This window comes from Cavenderia fasciculata (assembly GCF_000203815.1).
Source record: "Cavenderia fasciculata unplaced genomic scaffold Scf_Dfasci-G-b-205a01.r1-3, whole genome shotgun sequence".
Lineage (NCBI taxonomy): Eukaryota > Evosea > Eumycetozoa > Acytosteliales > Cavenderiaceae > Cavenderia > Cavenderia fasciculata.
The window spans coordinates 946,147-962,814 of NW_004457737.1; the positions used below are offsets into that span (position 1 = coordinate 946,147).

The 16,668-nt window shown below is 31.8% G+C and overlaps 8 protein-coding genes across 8 annotated transcripts; 2 read left to right on the forward strand and 6 right to left on the reverse strand.

The window, feature by feature from the left end:
* Positions 1-72: 72 nt before the first annotated feature.
* DFA_03094 (uncharacterized protein) lies at positions 73-869 on the reverse strand (the record flags this gene model as incomplete). The annotated part of the gene is made up of 2 exons (XM_004362643.1): positions 73-132; positions 651-869. The coding sequence occupies 2 exons, from the start codon at positions 867-869 to the stop codon at positions 73-75; spliced, it is 279 nt and encodes a 92-aa protein (XP_004362700.1).
* Positions 870-2,589: 1,720 nt separating this feature from the next.
* DFA_03095 (uncharacterized protein) lies at positions 2,590-6,956 on the reverse strand (the record flags this gene model as incomplete). Its single annotated transcript, XM_004362644.1, has 4 exons — positions 2,590-4,190; positions 4,262-4,432; positions 4,521-4,982; positions 5,063-6,956. 4 exons carry the CDS (start codon positions 6,954-6,956, stop codon positions 2,590-2,592), a joined length of 4,128 nt encoding a protein of 1,375 aa, XP_004362701.1.
* Positions 6,957-7,148: 192 nt separating this feature from the next.
* On the forward strand, positions 7,149-7,733 carry DFA_03096 (uncharacterized protein; the record flags this gene model as incomplete). The annotated part of the gene is made up of 4 exons (XM_004362645.1): positions 7,149-7,187; positions 7,288-7,387; positions 7,453-7,613; positions 7,701-7,733. 4 exons carry the CDS (start codon positions 7,149-7,151, stop codon positions 7,731-7,733), a joined length of 333 nt encoding a protein of 110 aa, XP_004362702.1.
* A 107-nt stretch (positions 7,734-7,840) lies between these two features.
* On the reverse strand, positions 7,841-9,121 carry DFA_03097 (uncharacterized protein; the record flags this gene model as incomplete). Its single annotated transcript, XM_004362646.1, has 3 exons — positions 7,841-8,155; positions 8,234-8,928; positions 9,040-9,121. The coding sequence occupies 3 exons, from the start codon at positions 9,119-9,121 to the stop codon at positions 7,841-7,843; spliced, it is 1,092 nt and encodes a 363-aa protein (XP_004362703.1).
* A 595-nt stretch (positions 9,122-9,716) lies between these two features.
* Positions 9,717-11,842, reverse strand: shkB (SH2 domain-containing protein; the record flags this gene model as incomplete). Its single annotated transcript, XM_004362647.1, has 4 exons — positions 9,717-10,307; positions 10,390-10,730; positions 10,899-11,553; positions 11,666-11,842. The coding sequence occupies 4 exons, from the start codon at positions 11,840-11,842 to the stop codon at positions 9,717-9,719; spliced, it is 1,764 nt and encodes a 587-aa protein (XP_004362704.1).
* Positions 11,843-12,395: 553 nt separating this feature from the next.
* Positions 12,396-13,952, forward strand: DFA_03099 (neugrin domain-containing protein; the record flags this gene model as incomplete). Its single annotated transcript, XM_004362648.1, has 1 exon — positions 12,396-13,952. The coding sequence occupies one exon, from the start codon at positions 12,396-12,398 to the stop codon at positions 13,950-13,952; it is 1,557 nt and encodes a 518-aa protein (XP_004362705.1).
* Positions 13,953-14,169: 217 nt separating this feature from the next.
* On the reverse strand, positions 14,170-15,932 carry prpf38b (putative U4/U6.U5 small nuclear ribonucleoparticle-associated protein; the record flags this gene model as incomplete). The annotated part of the gene is made up of 3 exons (XM_004362649.1): positions 14,170-15,004; positions 15,090-15,333; positions 15,878-15,932. 3 exons carry the CDS (start codon positions 15,930-15,932, stop codon positions 14,170-14,172), a joined length of 1,134 nt encoding a protein of 377 aa, XP_004362706.1.
* A 171-nt stretch (positions 15,933-16,103) lies between these two features.
* On the reverse strand, positions 16,104-16,328 carry DFA_03101 (uncharacterized protein; the record flags this gene model as incomplete). Its single annotated transcript, XM_004362650.1, has 2 exons — positions 16,104-16,149; positions 16,231-16,328. The coding sequence occupies 2 exons, from the start codon at positions 16,326-16,328 to the stop codon at positions 16,104-16,106; spliced, it is 144 nt and encodes a 47-aa protein (XP_004362707.1).
* Positions 16,329-16,668: the final 340 nt, after the last annotated feature.

Sequence of the window (16,668 nt, forward strand, 5' to 3'; positions counted from 1 at the left end):
TTAAATTATTACATTTTTTTTTAGTTTAATTTTATTAGTTTTTTAGTTTTATATTATATTATATTATTTTGATTACATGATTGTACAACAAGAATCTTTCTTTTGTTTCTTTGATTTTAATTCTATATATTGCTAAAATAAATAAATAAATAAATTGGGAAATAGAAATGGAAATAGGTTGGTTAATATTAGGTTCTATATTATCTTTGATGAATCAATCAAAAAAAAAAAAGGCTCGAACAAACAAATGGGATATTGGGGCAATCAATCAAAATCCTCGAATCGACCGATCCATAATCTCGAACCACCTCTCTGTCTTTTTTTTTGTTTTTTTGATTGATAGTGGTTTCCCTGAATCTCTTGATTTGTCAACGTTGATGTTCATCATCACCAATGAGTGAAAAGTTATTTTTAAACTTTATCTCCACCAACCAACCACACCAACATGTGATTTCATTCCAAATAAGAGAGAGAGGGATAATGAATGAGTCGAGAGATGGATGATCGATTGATTGATTGATTGATTGAATTCACACCAATTACCAAGTTAACAATGATAACCTTTCCATATAACTTGTTGTTTGTTTGTTTGTTCAAAGCTTTCCTCCTTTATGATGATGATGATTTCTAAAATATTATGTGACATTTACTGCTTGTGTAATTTGAGTATAAGATGATAGTTGTCGAGTATCTTGTAAACATGCTTTGTCTTCTGGTAAAAACAATCCAATATCTGCTGCTGGATTGACATTGATGGCTTGACCAATGGCTGCAATTGCCTCTAGCACCGTCAATGAAGGATCCAATCGAATGGTTTTATAAATGACAGGATAGTCTGCTGGAAACTTTACTCTAACTTGTAGTGACATTGTTGTAATATTACTCTATAATTTGTTGTTGTTGTTGTTGAGTTGTAAAAAGGTGTATTTGTCTTTCTTTCTTTCTTTACTACAACAATCTGTTGTTCTAAACACTCGCAGCTGTTGGTATATTGATTTAAAGAAGATGAGGAGGGAGGTGAGAAGAGGGGGATGGGATGGTGATGTAATTTAATTATTTAAACTAGTGTCCTGTCTGTTTGTTGGTGTTTGTTTGTTTGAGTTGGGTGGGTAAGGGTACCACTCAAGATTGATCTGTCAGGTTGATGAGATTGAATCTGTGATTTATAATATAATATATATGTATATATATATATGATAACCACAAGAGACTGTTGTTGAGATCGATTATTGGAAGGGGATGGTGAGTGAGTGAGGGTAATCGAATCGAGTAATAAATAATAGAGAGTAATAAATAAACTTAATAATAATAATGAGGAAGAGGATAAAGCAGAAGGGGGATATAGTATACTATAGTCTACTTATTGATACTGTGATAAAATAAATAAATAAATAAATTGTTTGTTGTTGTTGTGAGTGGGTGCTATGCTATGCTATGCTACTAACTACTGACTTGTTGGACTTCTAGCTAGTTATGTGATATAACTGATTGGTACTACTGTTTCTGCACAGAGTGAGATTGCTTTTAAAAAAAAATCTCTTTATGATAATGGCCCTGTACGCGATGGGATGGGCTGCTGCTTGGATTCCAAAAATTAATTTGTAGTTTTACAAAGACAAGTTGTGGAGTGAGTCTCTCTCTAGATTACCTGACTACTAGTGTGTACACGACAGGGACAGATAAGATAAAGAAACAAGAAGAAGAAGAAGAAGAAGAAGAAGAAATGTTGTTTGTTTGTTTGATTGTTTGATTCTGTTTAATTATAGAACAAAAAACAACAATAATTAAAGAGTTGATGATGTTGTTGTTGTTGTTGTATGTGATTTTTTTGGTTGATATTATTGTTATTACCGTGTGTGTGAAAACAGACAGACTAGACTGACAGACTGAATGAATGAAATGAATGAAAGAGAAATGATTGATTGATTGATTGATTGATTGAGAGTATTGCTGTGGGTAATCGTGTTGTTGGAAGATCAATGAGAGTGGGTAAGGGGAGGGAGTCGATTTGTGTTGTTTGGGGTAGTGTGGATGAAAAGTGGTGTTGGGTTGGATTTTCAATTGTTTACTACTCCTATTATTACAACTATTTTCCTTTGTTGGTTTGTATGTATGTATTATTATTATTATTAGTTTGGTTTGTTTGTGTGTGGTTCAAAAGAAAAGTAAGGAGGGAAGGAAATAATGTGATCGATTGATTGATTGATTGATTCCTCACACCTTCCTTCCATTTGAAAGGAAAGTAATTCGAATCTCATGAGGTTTATGCAAAGCCGATGGATCTTCGATTTGAAAGCGACTAAAAAAAATCTCATGCACGCGGTCGAGGTGAAAGGATGGGATGGTTCTGGGTGAGAACACCCAACAACAACAACAATTAATTAGATTGGGTGATTGATACCGACCGATATCTTATCTCTCTGTTCATACCAGAGAGAAAGAGAGAGTCGGAAATTGCAGTAGTTGGTTGGTTGATGGTTTAGAACACGCGCGTATGGGTTATAGAGATTTTAACCAAACTAGTGAACTTTGTAATCTTGTTTATTTATTCATTCATATGTGTGTGTGTATTCATGCTATTAAAGGCTATCAGAGAGTGACAGGAGATATATTTAATAAATAGGTATAGAGCACATTTGCATTTGATCGATAGTCTGCAAACTTGTGACTATGACTGTGAAGTTTAGATGCGTCAAGAGGAATGAAAATAGGATTGGCTGGTGGTGGTGCAGGAATGGGATGATTGGACAGATCAAATAAAAGTAGCCAGAGAGTGTCTTGATCCTTGTCAATCAGATACCTCCAAATCTCCATTGCCATGACTTGGAATTCTTCGGGTTGTCTAAATGACAGGTATGGCAGTGTCAACTTGGCGATTTGGGCAATTTGGGTACTGTCAATGTGTACACTTGACAATACGATTCTAAAAGTATCCAAGATTATTTTTTGTATCTTGTAAGGTGCTGAAAATTTAATATTCTTTTGTTGATTTTGTTCTATATTACTAATTAATGGTAATTGAATTTTAGATGAAGTAGTTGTAGTATTTTGTTGATTTTGTTGATGTTTTTGATTTAAATTATCTTGAATTATATTTAATGATATTTTGTTATTATTATTATTATTATTATTATTATTAATATTAATATTATTTTGATTTATCAAATTAAAATGATTTAAAGATAATTCTTGTGAAATGATTAATTGAAGTACTGGGAATAATTCAGTCCAAAATCTTTGACTGATGAAATCTTTGGCAAAGTTGGAAATAGATTGAACTAGTTCAAGAGCTCTCTTTCTAACTACTCTATCATTCTCTTTGATTCTTTTGACAATCGAGTCCCATATCATATGTATCAATGGGAATAGAGCCACTTTAGGTTGTTTAGTTGCATTCTCTGCCATTACAAATCGATTTGGTTTCTTTAATCCTTCTTTTTCGCCTTCCTTTTCCTCCTCCTCCTCCTCCTCTTCTTCTTCAATTTCTTCACTACCAAATTTTCTATTTCCAGTCCAAACAATGACCATACCCATTTCCATAATATCCATAATATTCATTTTAATAAATTTGTTTCTTGATCCTAGAAAATGTTTACATTTTTTCATAATATCACTAATCAATAATCTTTCTCTTTCTGTTGTTGGTTTATATTGTTTTTGTTGTTGTTGTTGTTTTTTCTTTTGATCATCACCACTATCATCGTTTTGATTATTATTATTATTATTATTATTTAAAGATTGTAGTTGATGTTGATTTCTAAGGTCTATACCAAGATCTTTTAATTTTTCATCAATTACTTTTTCTTGATGATGTTTTATAAAGTATGATTTAATGTCACCAATACTCTTTGAATCTTTTTCCAATCTATTCTCTTTTTCTTCTTGTTCCTCCTCTTTTAATGTTAAATTCTTTTGTTTTTCTATTTCATCTTGTTCCTTTTGTTTTGCCTTGTTTTCTTTATCACTTAATTCCAATTTAGCGTTATCATATAATACCTTTATGATATTATACAATATTTTAATAAAGATGACTATATTGTCTGAATTTTCCGTTGCAACATCCAATGCAAATAATATCATGTCTACAGTATCCTTTAAAAATGGTAAAAACCCTAATCCAGTTATATTCAAAATACCATTAAATACATTTGGTGTATTTGGAAATTCTTTTAAATATTTCATATTATTTTCTAAAAAACAATAATTAATTAGTTAATCTTATCTTTAACTTAAAAGTATTTATATTTGTACATCATCATACCAATAGTTCCTAATAAATAATCTGAATTATTATAAACAATATCTTCAAGAGAATTATAATTAAATAATTGTGATAGTTGGTTCAAAGTATTTTTACTTGATTGTAATATCAATCCACTTGAATCCATTGATGATGATCCAAATTTCTCCAACAATGTATAAATTACTTTTCCTAAAAATATTGATTGATGTTTTTCTTTTTTAAAAATGAAAGGTTAATAATATTTTAAATTTGGTGGATGATATTTGGGTTTACATACTATTTTTTGGTAATAAAGAACCAATCGAACCTATACCATCAATAATTAAAGATTGAATCATTATATTATTTTGGTATCTTTCAATTTGATGATTATCGGTGGTGGTGATTGAAACAAGAGTTGGATCTTGATCTTGTTTTGAAATGGGGAGATTTAGGAGAGTTGGTGAAAGGTATTCATCCAAAATATACATTAACCCTGAGAAATCCACTGAACTATTATTGGTAGCTCCTTTAAAGAGATGGTTAAACATGAGAAGAATTTCTTTTGATCGTGGTGAATGATCGAGACGAGTCATTGAAAGTACATGATCAATCCAATCCATTAGATTAACATATCTTCCAAGAAAGTGTAGCATATTGTATATATTATTTTCAACCTTTCCACTTGTAAAATATAAAAATGGTTTACTTGTTTGATTACTACCAACATAAATTCCTAATTTCTTTTTATTATTTTTATCTAAAAAATCAAAAAGAAAAAGAAAGAATATTAATATAATTTTTGTTTGTTTGTTTGTAAAATTTGAACTATTTACTTACCCAAAGGATTATCAGTAATAAATTTAAGTGATTCTTCTAAAGTTTGAGATGGAGTTGTTTTGTTATTATTATTATTATTATTATTATTATTATTATTATTATTATTATTATTATTATTATTATTATTATTAATTGGAGGGGGAGTATATATTTCCAATAATTGAATAAAAGTAGAAACAACCATTTCAATTCTCAATGTTGTAAATGATTCAATAGTATCATTTGGTACCATTTTTAGATAGGATAAAGCTAGTTGAGTGATAATTTCTTTTTTATCTTCTTGTAGTTCCAGTGGTGTTTGATCTTCTGGTTGGAATAACCGAGGAAGTGATTGGAAAAGATGATTAAAGTTTTCGATTATAATATCATCTACCATTGGATCCTTTGACAGTATCGATAGATAGGATTGTGCCAATTCAGCTATAGAAGGGTAATCATCGGTTGAATGGAGTACCAACACCTCTATAAACAGTGGTACCAGTGATGAAAGTGTCGATTTACAATGTACAAGTATTTTATAGGCTGATTTAACCATCTCTTCTCTTATATTCCATTTTAAAGTTGATTTGTTCAAATATGATGGTGTTGGATCTTGTTGATAATGTTGTTGTTGTTGTTGTTGATCAAATTGTTGTTTCAAAGGTTGACTTTTTAATTTTGAATAAGATCCAGAATTTGGAAATATACTACAACAAAATTTATGTAAACTTTTAATTGCAATATTATCTTGATCTAAATTATTATTATTCTTTTTTTGTTGTTGTTGTGAATTATTATTATTATTACTATTATTATTATTAGTTGTCAACATATCAGATGACAAGTATTTTAATATTACATCTTCTCCTTTTTCTTTTTCATTTTCCTTTTCTTCTTCTTCTTCTTGTCGACCCATTGTTGATATGACCAAATTCGTAAATAACTTTAATGATTCTATTTTTAATTTTGAACCAAGTTTATAATCACTAATGACAACTCGATAGAGAGTTGTAATTGTGGCTGGAAACAGTGAGAGAAGAGTTGATTTAAACGATTTGGGGTGGTTGATATAAGGTGAGAGGATGGCAGTCAAAGTTGACACTGCCGACAGTTTGATGGTACGTGATACTGATTTGGCCAAGAGAATGTCTAGAATGGTCGATATTGTGAATGCCATCGGTTGATAGTTTTGTATATTCTCTACAATCAATGGATACTGACTACCAGTAGAACTAGAACTAGAACTAGAACTAGAACTAGAACTAGAGTCATCCATAATTATCCATGCTCTAGTTGCCAATTTAAATAATTCTCCAATTATTTCTAATACCTTTTCCATTACTTCATCTGATATCTTGTATATTATTAATTCCTTTTGTTGTTGTTGTTGTTGTGGTTGTTTATGTTCAGTTGAAGAAGAGGAAGAAGAAGAAGAAGTATGAATAATAGTTGTCATTGTATTTACCATATCAATGAGTTGAGCAACTTGAATACCATTCAATTTTGTTACAAGTTTGAGTAAGAGTGACAATACTTGAATCTTGACGTTATCTCTTGCAAGTATATTGTTGTTAATGTCACTATTACTACGATCATTATCATTACCCCTTGGAAGGGGAGATGAAGATGAATTGATAATGAGAGCCATCGGTATGTACAAATAATCGATTAGATAACACAATACATTTGATTCATATTTATCCAATGCAAATGATATGTTTGATATCAGATACACTATATTTGATTCAACTTCTTTAATGTTTATCTTGTTCTTATTACTACCTCTGTCATCTTGATTAGTAGTAATATACTTTTTAAAATCAGATATAGTTGTTATGAGTTGATCACATAGTGGTTTGAATGTATTGAATGCTTGTGTAAGACGTATCTTTTCAGTTGGTGTAAGTGTCTCCATTCATTTACTCGCTCCTATCTATTATTATTAATATTAGTATTATTTGTTGTTATTATTGAACTTCTTCAATAATAGATTGAAATTGAAAATAATAAAATATTCTTTCGGGTCAGAGTCGACTTCATTCATTGATACTTTTCATTATTATTAAAATTAGCTACTCGAAAGAGATATATTTATAAGAGAGTAAAGATGGAGAACGAAGATTTACAACGTAGAATGCAAGCTGATGTAGGTTTGTTTATTTGATTGATTGATTGATTGTTTGTTAGGATGAGGAGTTGTTATTAACAAGATATATGTAACTTTAATATATATATGCAAATTATAGCCAGAGGCACAACAAAGAGCAATGGAACAAAAAAGAGAGCAAGAGGAGAGAAGACAACATATTATACTTCAAATCCTTACCCATGATGCAAGAGAAAGATGTATGTTATTGAAGATCTTATACTAAAAGAAGATAAAGACTTACAACTATTGTATTCTATTATAGTGTCAAGAATAGCAATGGTAAAACCAGACAAAGCACGTCAAATTGAAGATATGCTTGTTAATGCAGCTCAAACAGGTCGTCTATCAGAGAAGGTTGATGAACAAAAATTGATATCCCTATTGGAACAAATAAGTGAGAAGGCAAAGAAAACAACTGTCATTGTATAGTATCATAAATGAGACGAATATTAGATGATCATATAGTGTATACCTTCCTAACTAATATCATTTTTATTAACAACCATTTAGATGAAGAGAAGAACAATCGAAGACGATGATTAGACAAGAAGATGGATAGGATTTAAATAGAATAAAACAAATGAATATTAATATAACAATAATGATGATAGGAAAGGAATATATAAATATATTTATTAATTCATTCAATTTTAAAATGGAATACCACTACTAGTTTGATGAACAAATGGTAATACTTGTTGATCAACATCTTGGTCATTATTCAAATTAAAGATGGTTGGTGATTTAAAGAGGAACCATTTCTCTGTCAACGAAGCACTTGCTTTGGGTTCGAGTTGGGTAAGTGCTCCAATGGTCTCGAGTTCAAGGTAGTCTGGAGACATGTAAGCTTCAATATTGGCACCAAGATCAACTACATGGTTTTGAGATAGTTGACTAATTCGCTTGATAAATAGGTATTGGTCATTCACTGAAGCTGACCATCCATTACTTGATCTTACTCCAACCTAAATGAAAGAAAGTAATGCATTAGTCAAAAGAAGAAAATGAAGACTATATTATGTATGTTTATATTTAGACTATACCTTATTAGCATCTTTCATGGTAGAATTTTGTTGAGCTAAAAGATACTTCATACCAAGTGTAATTCTTTCATCTTTCAATTTAGTATAGTTCCAAATTGAAATGGATGATTTTGGTTGAAGACCTTGTGGATCGTCAACACCCATTGGCAGGATTGATTTGGTTCGGGCTGCCATAACAGTCACTGCCCATGGAGCAATAGGGACAGCCCATTGATTGTGGTTGGTGAGTTGATGGACAATCTCCAAGTGTGCATTGGATTGATTGGCACCTCCTCTACCATAGATTGTGATTTGTTTAGCAATATTGTTTGTCTTTTCAATTGGTTGTGTTAGGATGACGTGATCGTTGGCTATGGTAACATCGATCTTTTCATTGTCTGGATAGTAGGTACGTGGTGATACTTCTGGTGCATGCCACAGTCTATGACCACCATACAATCTCCACTTGTCACCACCGACATTACCAAAGTCATCGGGTTGTTCAAAGAATAGGTTCGACTGGTCATTGTCAAAGGTCAATGACAATATTCTAGGTCCTACATCCGACACTACAATAGCATTAAAATGATGCCATCTAATTCTATAACAATGTCTCCATCCATGATATGATTCCAATGCTTCTACTTTAAACATTGTAGAATTATTATTATTATTATTATTATTTGATTGATTAGTTGTATTGTTGTTTATTTGTGCTAAAGTTTAATTAAAAATGATTCAATGTTAGTTAGCAAACTTTATGATCAGTGGAGTCTCCACACACAATCCAATCAATGAGCCCCCATTAATTTTTTTTGTAAGTTTACCATTAGAATTTCCAACACATGCAAGGAATAACAATAATCCCAAAAATAAGAATATATTATTTGAATTTAGATAGTAGTTCATTATTTATTTATTTATTATAATTTAAATAAAGTAATACTATTATTCATTTTATTTATTTATTTATTGGTATTATTCCAAAATTATTTTTTATTTATATAATACGAATATTTAATTATTTGTTTGCGAAACACTCACTACTTTGAACACCACCACTCATTCGAATTCCAAAAGAATCTTTATAGATTTTATAACTTTTTTGTTTTAAAGGGAGTATGGAAGAGATTTATTTATTTGTTTTGGATAGGTATTAATTGATACCATTGCCAATGAGAATTATATTACAATCCCAATAAGGTGGATATATTATTATGTTGTTGTTGTCATAAGAATGGAATGAATTCATTCTTAATAATTATTCTTTGTATGTTGATGTTGGTTGATGTTATCATTTATAAAAAAAAAAAGATGAAGCCGAATATAGATGATGATGTCTAAATATTAAATATTAATATGTATGTACATATACGTGTATTATTTTCGTTGAAAGTGATTATTATATTACTAATGAATGATTGTTATTAATAATTTGTTGATTTTCTGTTTCTATTTTTTTGTTGTTGTTTACTTTTTTTTTCTGTTTCTATTTTTTCTTAATTTAAACCTTCTTTTGTGGAGCAACAGCAATATAGGTATTAGCTTGAGATGGATGTTTAGAAGCATAGATAAGAGCATAGTAAGCACCTCCTTCATATGGATCTTTGAGTCCTAGAACCTTGGAGCCTGTATTTTTGATGAGTTCCTCCAACGATGGATAGTAGGTGGTACCACCCATATGGATGTAACCTTGACCTGGCTTGTGTATAATTTTTGCGTGCATAATATCCTTGCTCTTGGAAACATAGCTGAGTGCGTAGCAGCCTTGATCAGAACTACTGAATCTAACAATATAGGTACCCGATTTTTTGTTGGCAAGGAATTGAACGACATTCTTGGACGAGCTCTCTCCCAAGAACCCCTTGAGTGAACACACTTGGAACACTCTCTCCAACATCTCTGTGCCCGATGACAATGGACCAAACCATCCCAAAAATCTACCAAAATCTTCAATCTTTACATTGTCACTATCAATCTCTACCAACAACAACTTGAGACATTTAATTTTAAGATTTTCTTGATTAAATAATTTCATATCAACTCCAAATGATGAACAAAATGCTTGATAAAATTGATTCCATTGTACTTCAGTCTACAAAGAAAATAAATAAATAATTGTTAGATATATATATTGTAATAATTAAATATGTTTTGTTTGTTGATTGATTACTCACTTTGCCAATAAAATTATGAGTCCAAAATTGACGACCATTTTGATCTTGAAGAATACCTTCAATCAAGATATGATCGAGTAGTTTGTGATTGGTGATTTCGTCAAATGAAGGACGACGATTTGGAAGTGGATCCCAACAACGAGTGAGGAGGAGCTTGAGTTTAGATGTCCAGTTGTCGTTCATGGTGGGACGGTTTTGTTTGTAGACTACGCCATCGAGAAGTTCGTTGTAATTTTTGTAAAATCCATTGTATGGCTCGAGCTTGGTCAACATCTCCCACAACAACATTGAGAATGAGTAGACATCGGTCTTTTCATCATACTCTTTGTTGTGAAGCATCTCTGGAGACATATAGAGTGGTGAGCCGGCCTGGCCACTGGCCTTGTCCTTGCTCTTCATCTTGGACAACCCAAAGTCAGCCACCTTGACCACCCAATTGGAATCAACGAGTAGATTGGCAGGCTTGAGATCCAAATGCAACATGTGCGACTTGTGCAACCAATTCATACCGAGTGCAGTGTCACGTGCAATCAAGATGGTACGTTTAAAGTCGATATAGTCGGGTGAATCCTCTTTGAGACGAAGTAGTGCGTGTACCGACCCCTTTGGCATGAGCTCTGTCACGATACACAAGTCACCTGGTGTAGTACAGGCACCCATGAACAATAGCAAATGTGGGTTACGTAGTTTGGTCATCAAACACACCTCCTTTCTAAACTCATTGAGTACAGTCTCGTCGTAGAATTGTTGTGTCAACTTTTTAATGGCAACCTCTTTTCCACGCACCGATCCCTTGTAGACCGATCCAAATGCTCCGCTGCCAATCTTGGCCTCGCGGTTAATGATAATGTCGTGCTTTTCAATCTCCCACTTTGTAATCTCCTTTTCCGCTTCGACAATGAGCGAGTCGACACCATGTTGGATCTCGTCGACCTTGCTGTTGTGGTCACCGCTGCCATCCGATATGGCAACCGACGATGTCTCGGCAGTCGAGTAGTTGTATGATGAGCTGCTTGGTGACACTCTAAACGATGAGTTCTTTAATTGGTTCCAAATGTCTTGTATCTTGTTTGAATCTTGTTGTTCAATCAAACTATTCAATAATTCTTGTTTCAATGTTAATATAGATTGTACTTTGGTTGCTTTAACTCTAAGATCTTGAATCTAAAGAAGAAAGAAAATTAAAAAGGGAAAATTGTATGTTTAAACAAACAAATATTTATATTTAACTAAAAGGTATACTACTACTAAGTATTCTACTACTAATACTACTTACAGACTCTGAAAACAATACATTCAATCTCTCTTTACTATTGTTTGGTGATTTCTTGCTAATGGCAAGTTCGACCAATTCGTTGATCTCTTGGTCTTTGATATGTTGTTTCAACTCTAATGCTTGTAACTCTGCTTGAGCATTATTAATTGATCTTTCTAATTGTGGAATATTTGACATCTTTGTTGTTGTTATTTGTATTATAGATATTAATATCTACTATCTACTATATCTGCTAGCTAACTCTGATTGTTTGTTTAGGTAATCAAATCAATCAGGGATGGAATAATATAATAATAGTAATAATATAATGCTAACTAACTAACTAATACACACCCACTCTCTTCCTATCCTTTCTCTATCTGTATGTGTATATATTTATATATATATATTAGTATCCAAGTATGCTAAGTTTAGCTGGCAGAAGAAGTAGTTTTTCAGCTGTGGTTGGAACCCTCCTCACTCACACAGTGCCATTAACTTAAAAAAATCTCGTTTTTAATTTTTTTGAAAGCTTTTCAAGAAAACTTCCCTCTGGTTTGATGATTATTACTACTTTAATACTTTCTTGTGTACTCTCTAGTTGTTGTTGCTTGCGAACCGTCACACACACAGTCTGGTATTTCGTACAGCCATCCCCCTTTGTTACTACATCCGTCACGCACACAACACACACATCGGTTTGTGGTTACTCAAGTACTCAAAAAGGAAGGACATATTGAACATACACAAGATGTTAACATTGGCAGCACGAAAACATAACCAATACAAGGTGTTGTCATCACTGTTCCTCAGCACTACTGGTTCATCATCATCATCATATATCTCGAGAGTTGGTAGTACTGGTGGTCTATGCTCATTCTCGACAAAGAGAAAGGATGATTCACATGGATCGGTCAATGACATAACTTATACGGTTCAATTGACACAAGACACTTCAACACGTGATTTGGTAATGTCACTCAAGAATCAATTAAAGAATCCAAAAAAGAAGACAAAGAACAACAATAACAACACTGAAAAGAAGAAAACAAATACCAAACAAACGCAACAAGTAGAAGAAGAAGAAGAAGACGATATCTTTTACGAAGATGAAAATGATGACCAAACCTACTTTATTGATGAAGATGGAGAAGAATATATTGTTGATTTTGATGAACAATCTGATCAACCAATACAACCAATTCAACAACAACAACAACCAAAACAAACTCAACAACAACAACAACAATTAAAATCAAAGAAATCATCATTGATATTATCAGAATTTGAAAAGGAATATCAAATGTATGGAATGGAAGGAATGGAAGATCACAAATTTAATGATCAAGATGCCGATGTTGCAGATATGCAACTTTCATTGGATGAATTCAATATTGATCAGGATAACGATCAACTATTTAGAATTGGTGAAAAGAATGACTTTGAATTGGTTAGTGACAAGGATTTGGTTGAAAATAAAATAAGATTAGAATTGGATGGATTGGAAGATGAAATCGAACAGGAAGAGGAAATTGATCCACTTGAAGAAGCAAAGAGAAAAAGAAAGAATTTAGTTAATATTATTAGAGAAAAGTATGGTAACGATGCAGACAAGATTATCAGTAAAATAGACAACAAGGAAAAATATGGAAATTGGGATCCAAAGAGAAAACTATCAAGAGATGACATGAATCAAGTCAAACAACTACACAAGCAAGACCCAGATATTCACACAATCGACGAATTAAGCAAACAATTCAAGGTATCGGCAAGTTCAATCTATAGAATCATCAGAAGTAAATGGGAACCAACCGAGGAAAGATTAACAAAACAAGAACAAAACAAACACAAACATGGAATTGTTGTTAATCCACAAAAGGATGAAAAGTATTCAAAAAAATGGGAAATGAAGAAAAATAATAATCAAAATAATAATAATCAAAATAATAATTATAATAACAAACCTAATCATTATAATAATAATAATAAGAATAATAATAAGAATAATAATAATAATTTCAACAAAACCAACAATAGTTATAATAATAATAATAAGTCAGGATATTCTGTGAAAAAAGATAATAATGGAGGTCAATTTAAACCAAAACCAAATCTATTGGAAAATCAAAGACCAGAATTGGTCGTCGCCAATCATGTTCCCTTTCCAACAAAATCAACCAAACAATTAAAAATGGTCGATCCAACAAAATCACTCAAATCAAACAAAATCAGCAAGTTTGTTAGCAACGAAGAAATTACTCGTCGAACCAACAGAATAAAAGATTTAGAAAGATCCATTTCTGAATAATAATAATGCACAAAAGGACTTTTAGGTTTAAAGAAACAAATTGAAAATACTTTTTTTATTAATTAAAAAAAACTTGATAATGATATTATATTTTTTTTTTTTGATTTTGTAAACTATTACAACTGGGTGGTGATGGCATGTTATATTTTTTTTTCTATTTCTTTCTAATTCTAATCTCGGTCGATCTATCTATCTATCTATCTATATCTATTTCTATCTATTTTCTACCAATAACAAAACTATCTGTACTTGACTCAAACATTGGTGGTTGGCTATTGGAACCTTGACCAAATGGAGAGCCAGTGTTTGTTGTGTTGGTGGATGATGAAGATGACGAAGCAGAATCACCATAGATTGATTTCAATCTCTTGAGGGTTTCTGAATCTTTGGGTGTACCAATAGTATTGCTAGAAGTACTTGTAGAAGAGTTTGATGAGCTATTTGAATCCCTTTCACCTTCTCTGCTACCACTTGTGCTTCTACCTCTTTTTCTATCTCTGTCATAGTCATCTCTTCTGCTACCACTGTATCTATCCCTTGATCTCGATCTACTTCTGTCTCTTTTGTTGTGTCTTTCCCTTGATCTCGATCTTGATCTGCTAGTGTCTCTGTCTCGGTCTCGGTCTCTTCTTGAATTGTCTCTATCTCTATCTCTATAGTTGCTACCTCTGCCACTACTGTATCTATCTCTGCTTCTGCTTCTGCTTCGGTCTCGGCTACCTCTGCTGCTGCTACTGTTGTTGTTGTTCTTGTATGACACTCGATTGTTATTGTCATATCTGTTGTTTTCGTCTCTGTCTCGTGCTCCATCTCTATCGTAATAATCTCTTCCTCCTCCTCCTCCTCTATTGTTATCCTTTTTATCGTTGTTGTTATATGATCCTTTGTAATTATTATTGCCATTATTCTTTTTTGTAGTTAATCCTCTTTTCTTTTCATATTCTTCGATTTTTTGTTCCAACTCTTTCATCACCTTGACTGGAATTCTTGGGAGAATAGTTTCAGCAAACTTTTGTTCCTTTAACAACCCAAGTAAAAACAATTCCATCGTTCTAAAATATAAATAAAAACAAGAGATTAGTTAGTCACTACAATCAACTTTTTGCAAAAAATAACATATTTTCTTTGTGTACATACATTGGTTTTGATTTTGGAGAGATAGCAATTAGTTCTTGATCATCTAGACATTCATTGAACCAATCCCAAAGAGAAGCGGGAGGATGAGCATAACGTAAAAAGAGAAAGCCGATGGCACGGATATAGGGAGAGTCACCGTGGAAGATGAGTGTTTCCATATGCTCTTCGGTCAGTTTGAGTGTATACAACTTGTACAATAGACAGTAAGCCGACGAAGGTGTTTTTGTGCCTGGAATGTAAGGACCTATTTAGTGATGGATGGATTGAATTTGTTTGAGAATGGTTATATAAGAGAGATAAAAGGGTTAGTCATCTTTTGTTTTGTAAAATGGTCATTGATATTTTATAAAATAGTAGTATATTATATAAACAAAGTGGTGGTATATAGAAATAATATATATAAACATATAGTATTGTCACACACAAACGCAAACGAAGTTGTATTGCAACACAACTCTTCGTAGTATGATTTTTGATAGATTCCCAATCGTCGTGATGAAATTTTGATTATTTTTGATAAAGCATAGCATAGCGCCAAAAAGCAAAGCAAAGCATAGAGAGAGAGAAAGGAGAGAGAGAAAAGTAGAGAGAAGAAGAGACCATCAACCATCAACCACCACCAAAGACCATCACACTTGAGATTTATATAAAATAATAACCTATATGTATACTATACTATACTATACTATACTATAATACTATAGTCTATCTATTATACTATTTATAAAAATATCATCTCACACAATTCATTCTATATAGTCACAACCACACAACACAATGATACTTACACAAATACTCTACTTTATTGTAAATCTCGTCAATGACTTCATTTACACCTCTCATTTGACTTGAGTAGAGTAGTAAGTAGTAGGTAGAGTAGTCATAGTTGGTAGTTATGAATAAGAATAGGAAGAAGAGGTGATAAGATAATTTTAATAGTTAGTAGTTTTTTAGTAGTAGTAGTAAGTAGTAGTAATAGTTTTTTAATGGGACAAATATATTAGTAAGTAATGTCTAGCTAGATTTTGTTTGTTTTGTTTTGTTTTGTAGTGCCTCGAAACTAATATAGTAATAGTTATTGAATCAAGAGAGTTGTTGATTCTCGTCGACGAAGTGGTCCATTGGTGGTAATAATACATACTATAAATCTCTAAAGTAACCCAATGATTGGATATTGGTAGCCAACATACCATCCAAATTCATTGCTTTGTTACCATATGTCTCTAGTAACTTTGACATTCTTCTAATCTATCTATTATTATTATTACTACTATTACTCTATTGTTATTTATATATTATTATTCGAGGGAGAAGAGATGTATATTGTATAGTATAGTACTTTTTTGTTTTTGTTTGTTTGTTTGTTGATTGTATTTATACTATTTATTGTTGTTGTCAATGTTGATGTTGTCGATATATTGTTGACGTGATGTAGAAGTGGTTTAATTATTATTATTATTATTATTATTATTAACTAGTTGTGAATGAATGAATGTCGAATAAACCAATTGCGCACGATAATGAATACAGTCAACTGATTTAAAATTTGGGAGAGAGAAAAAAAAAAAAAAAAAAAAAA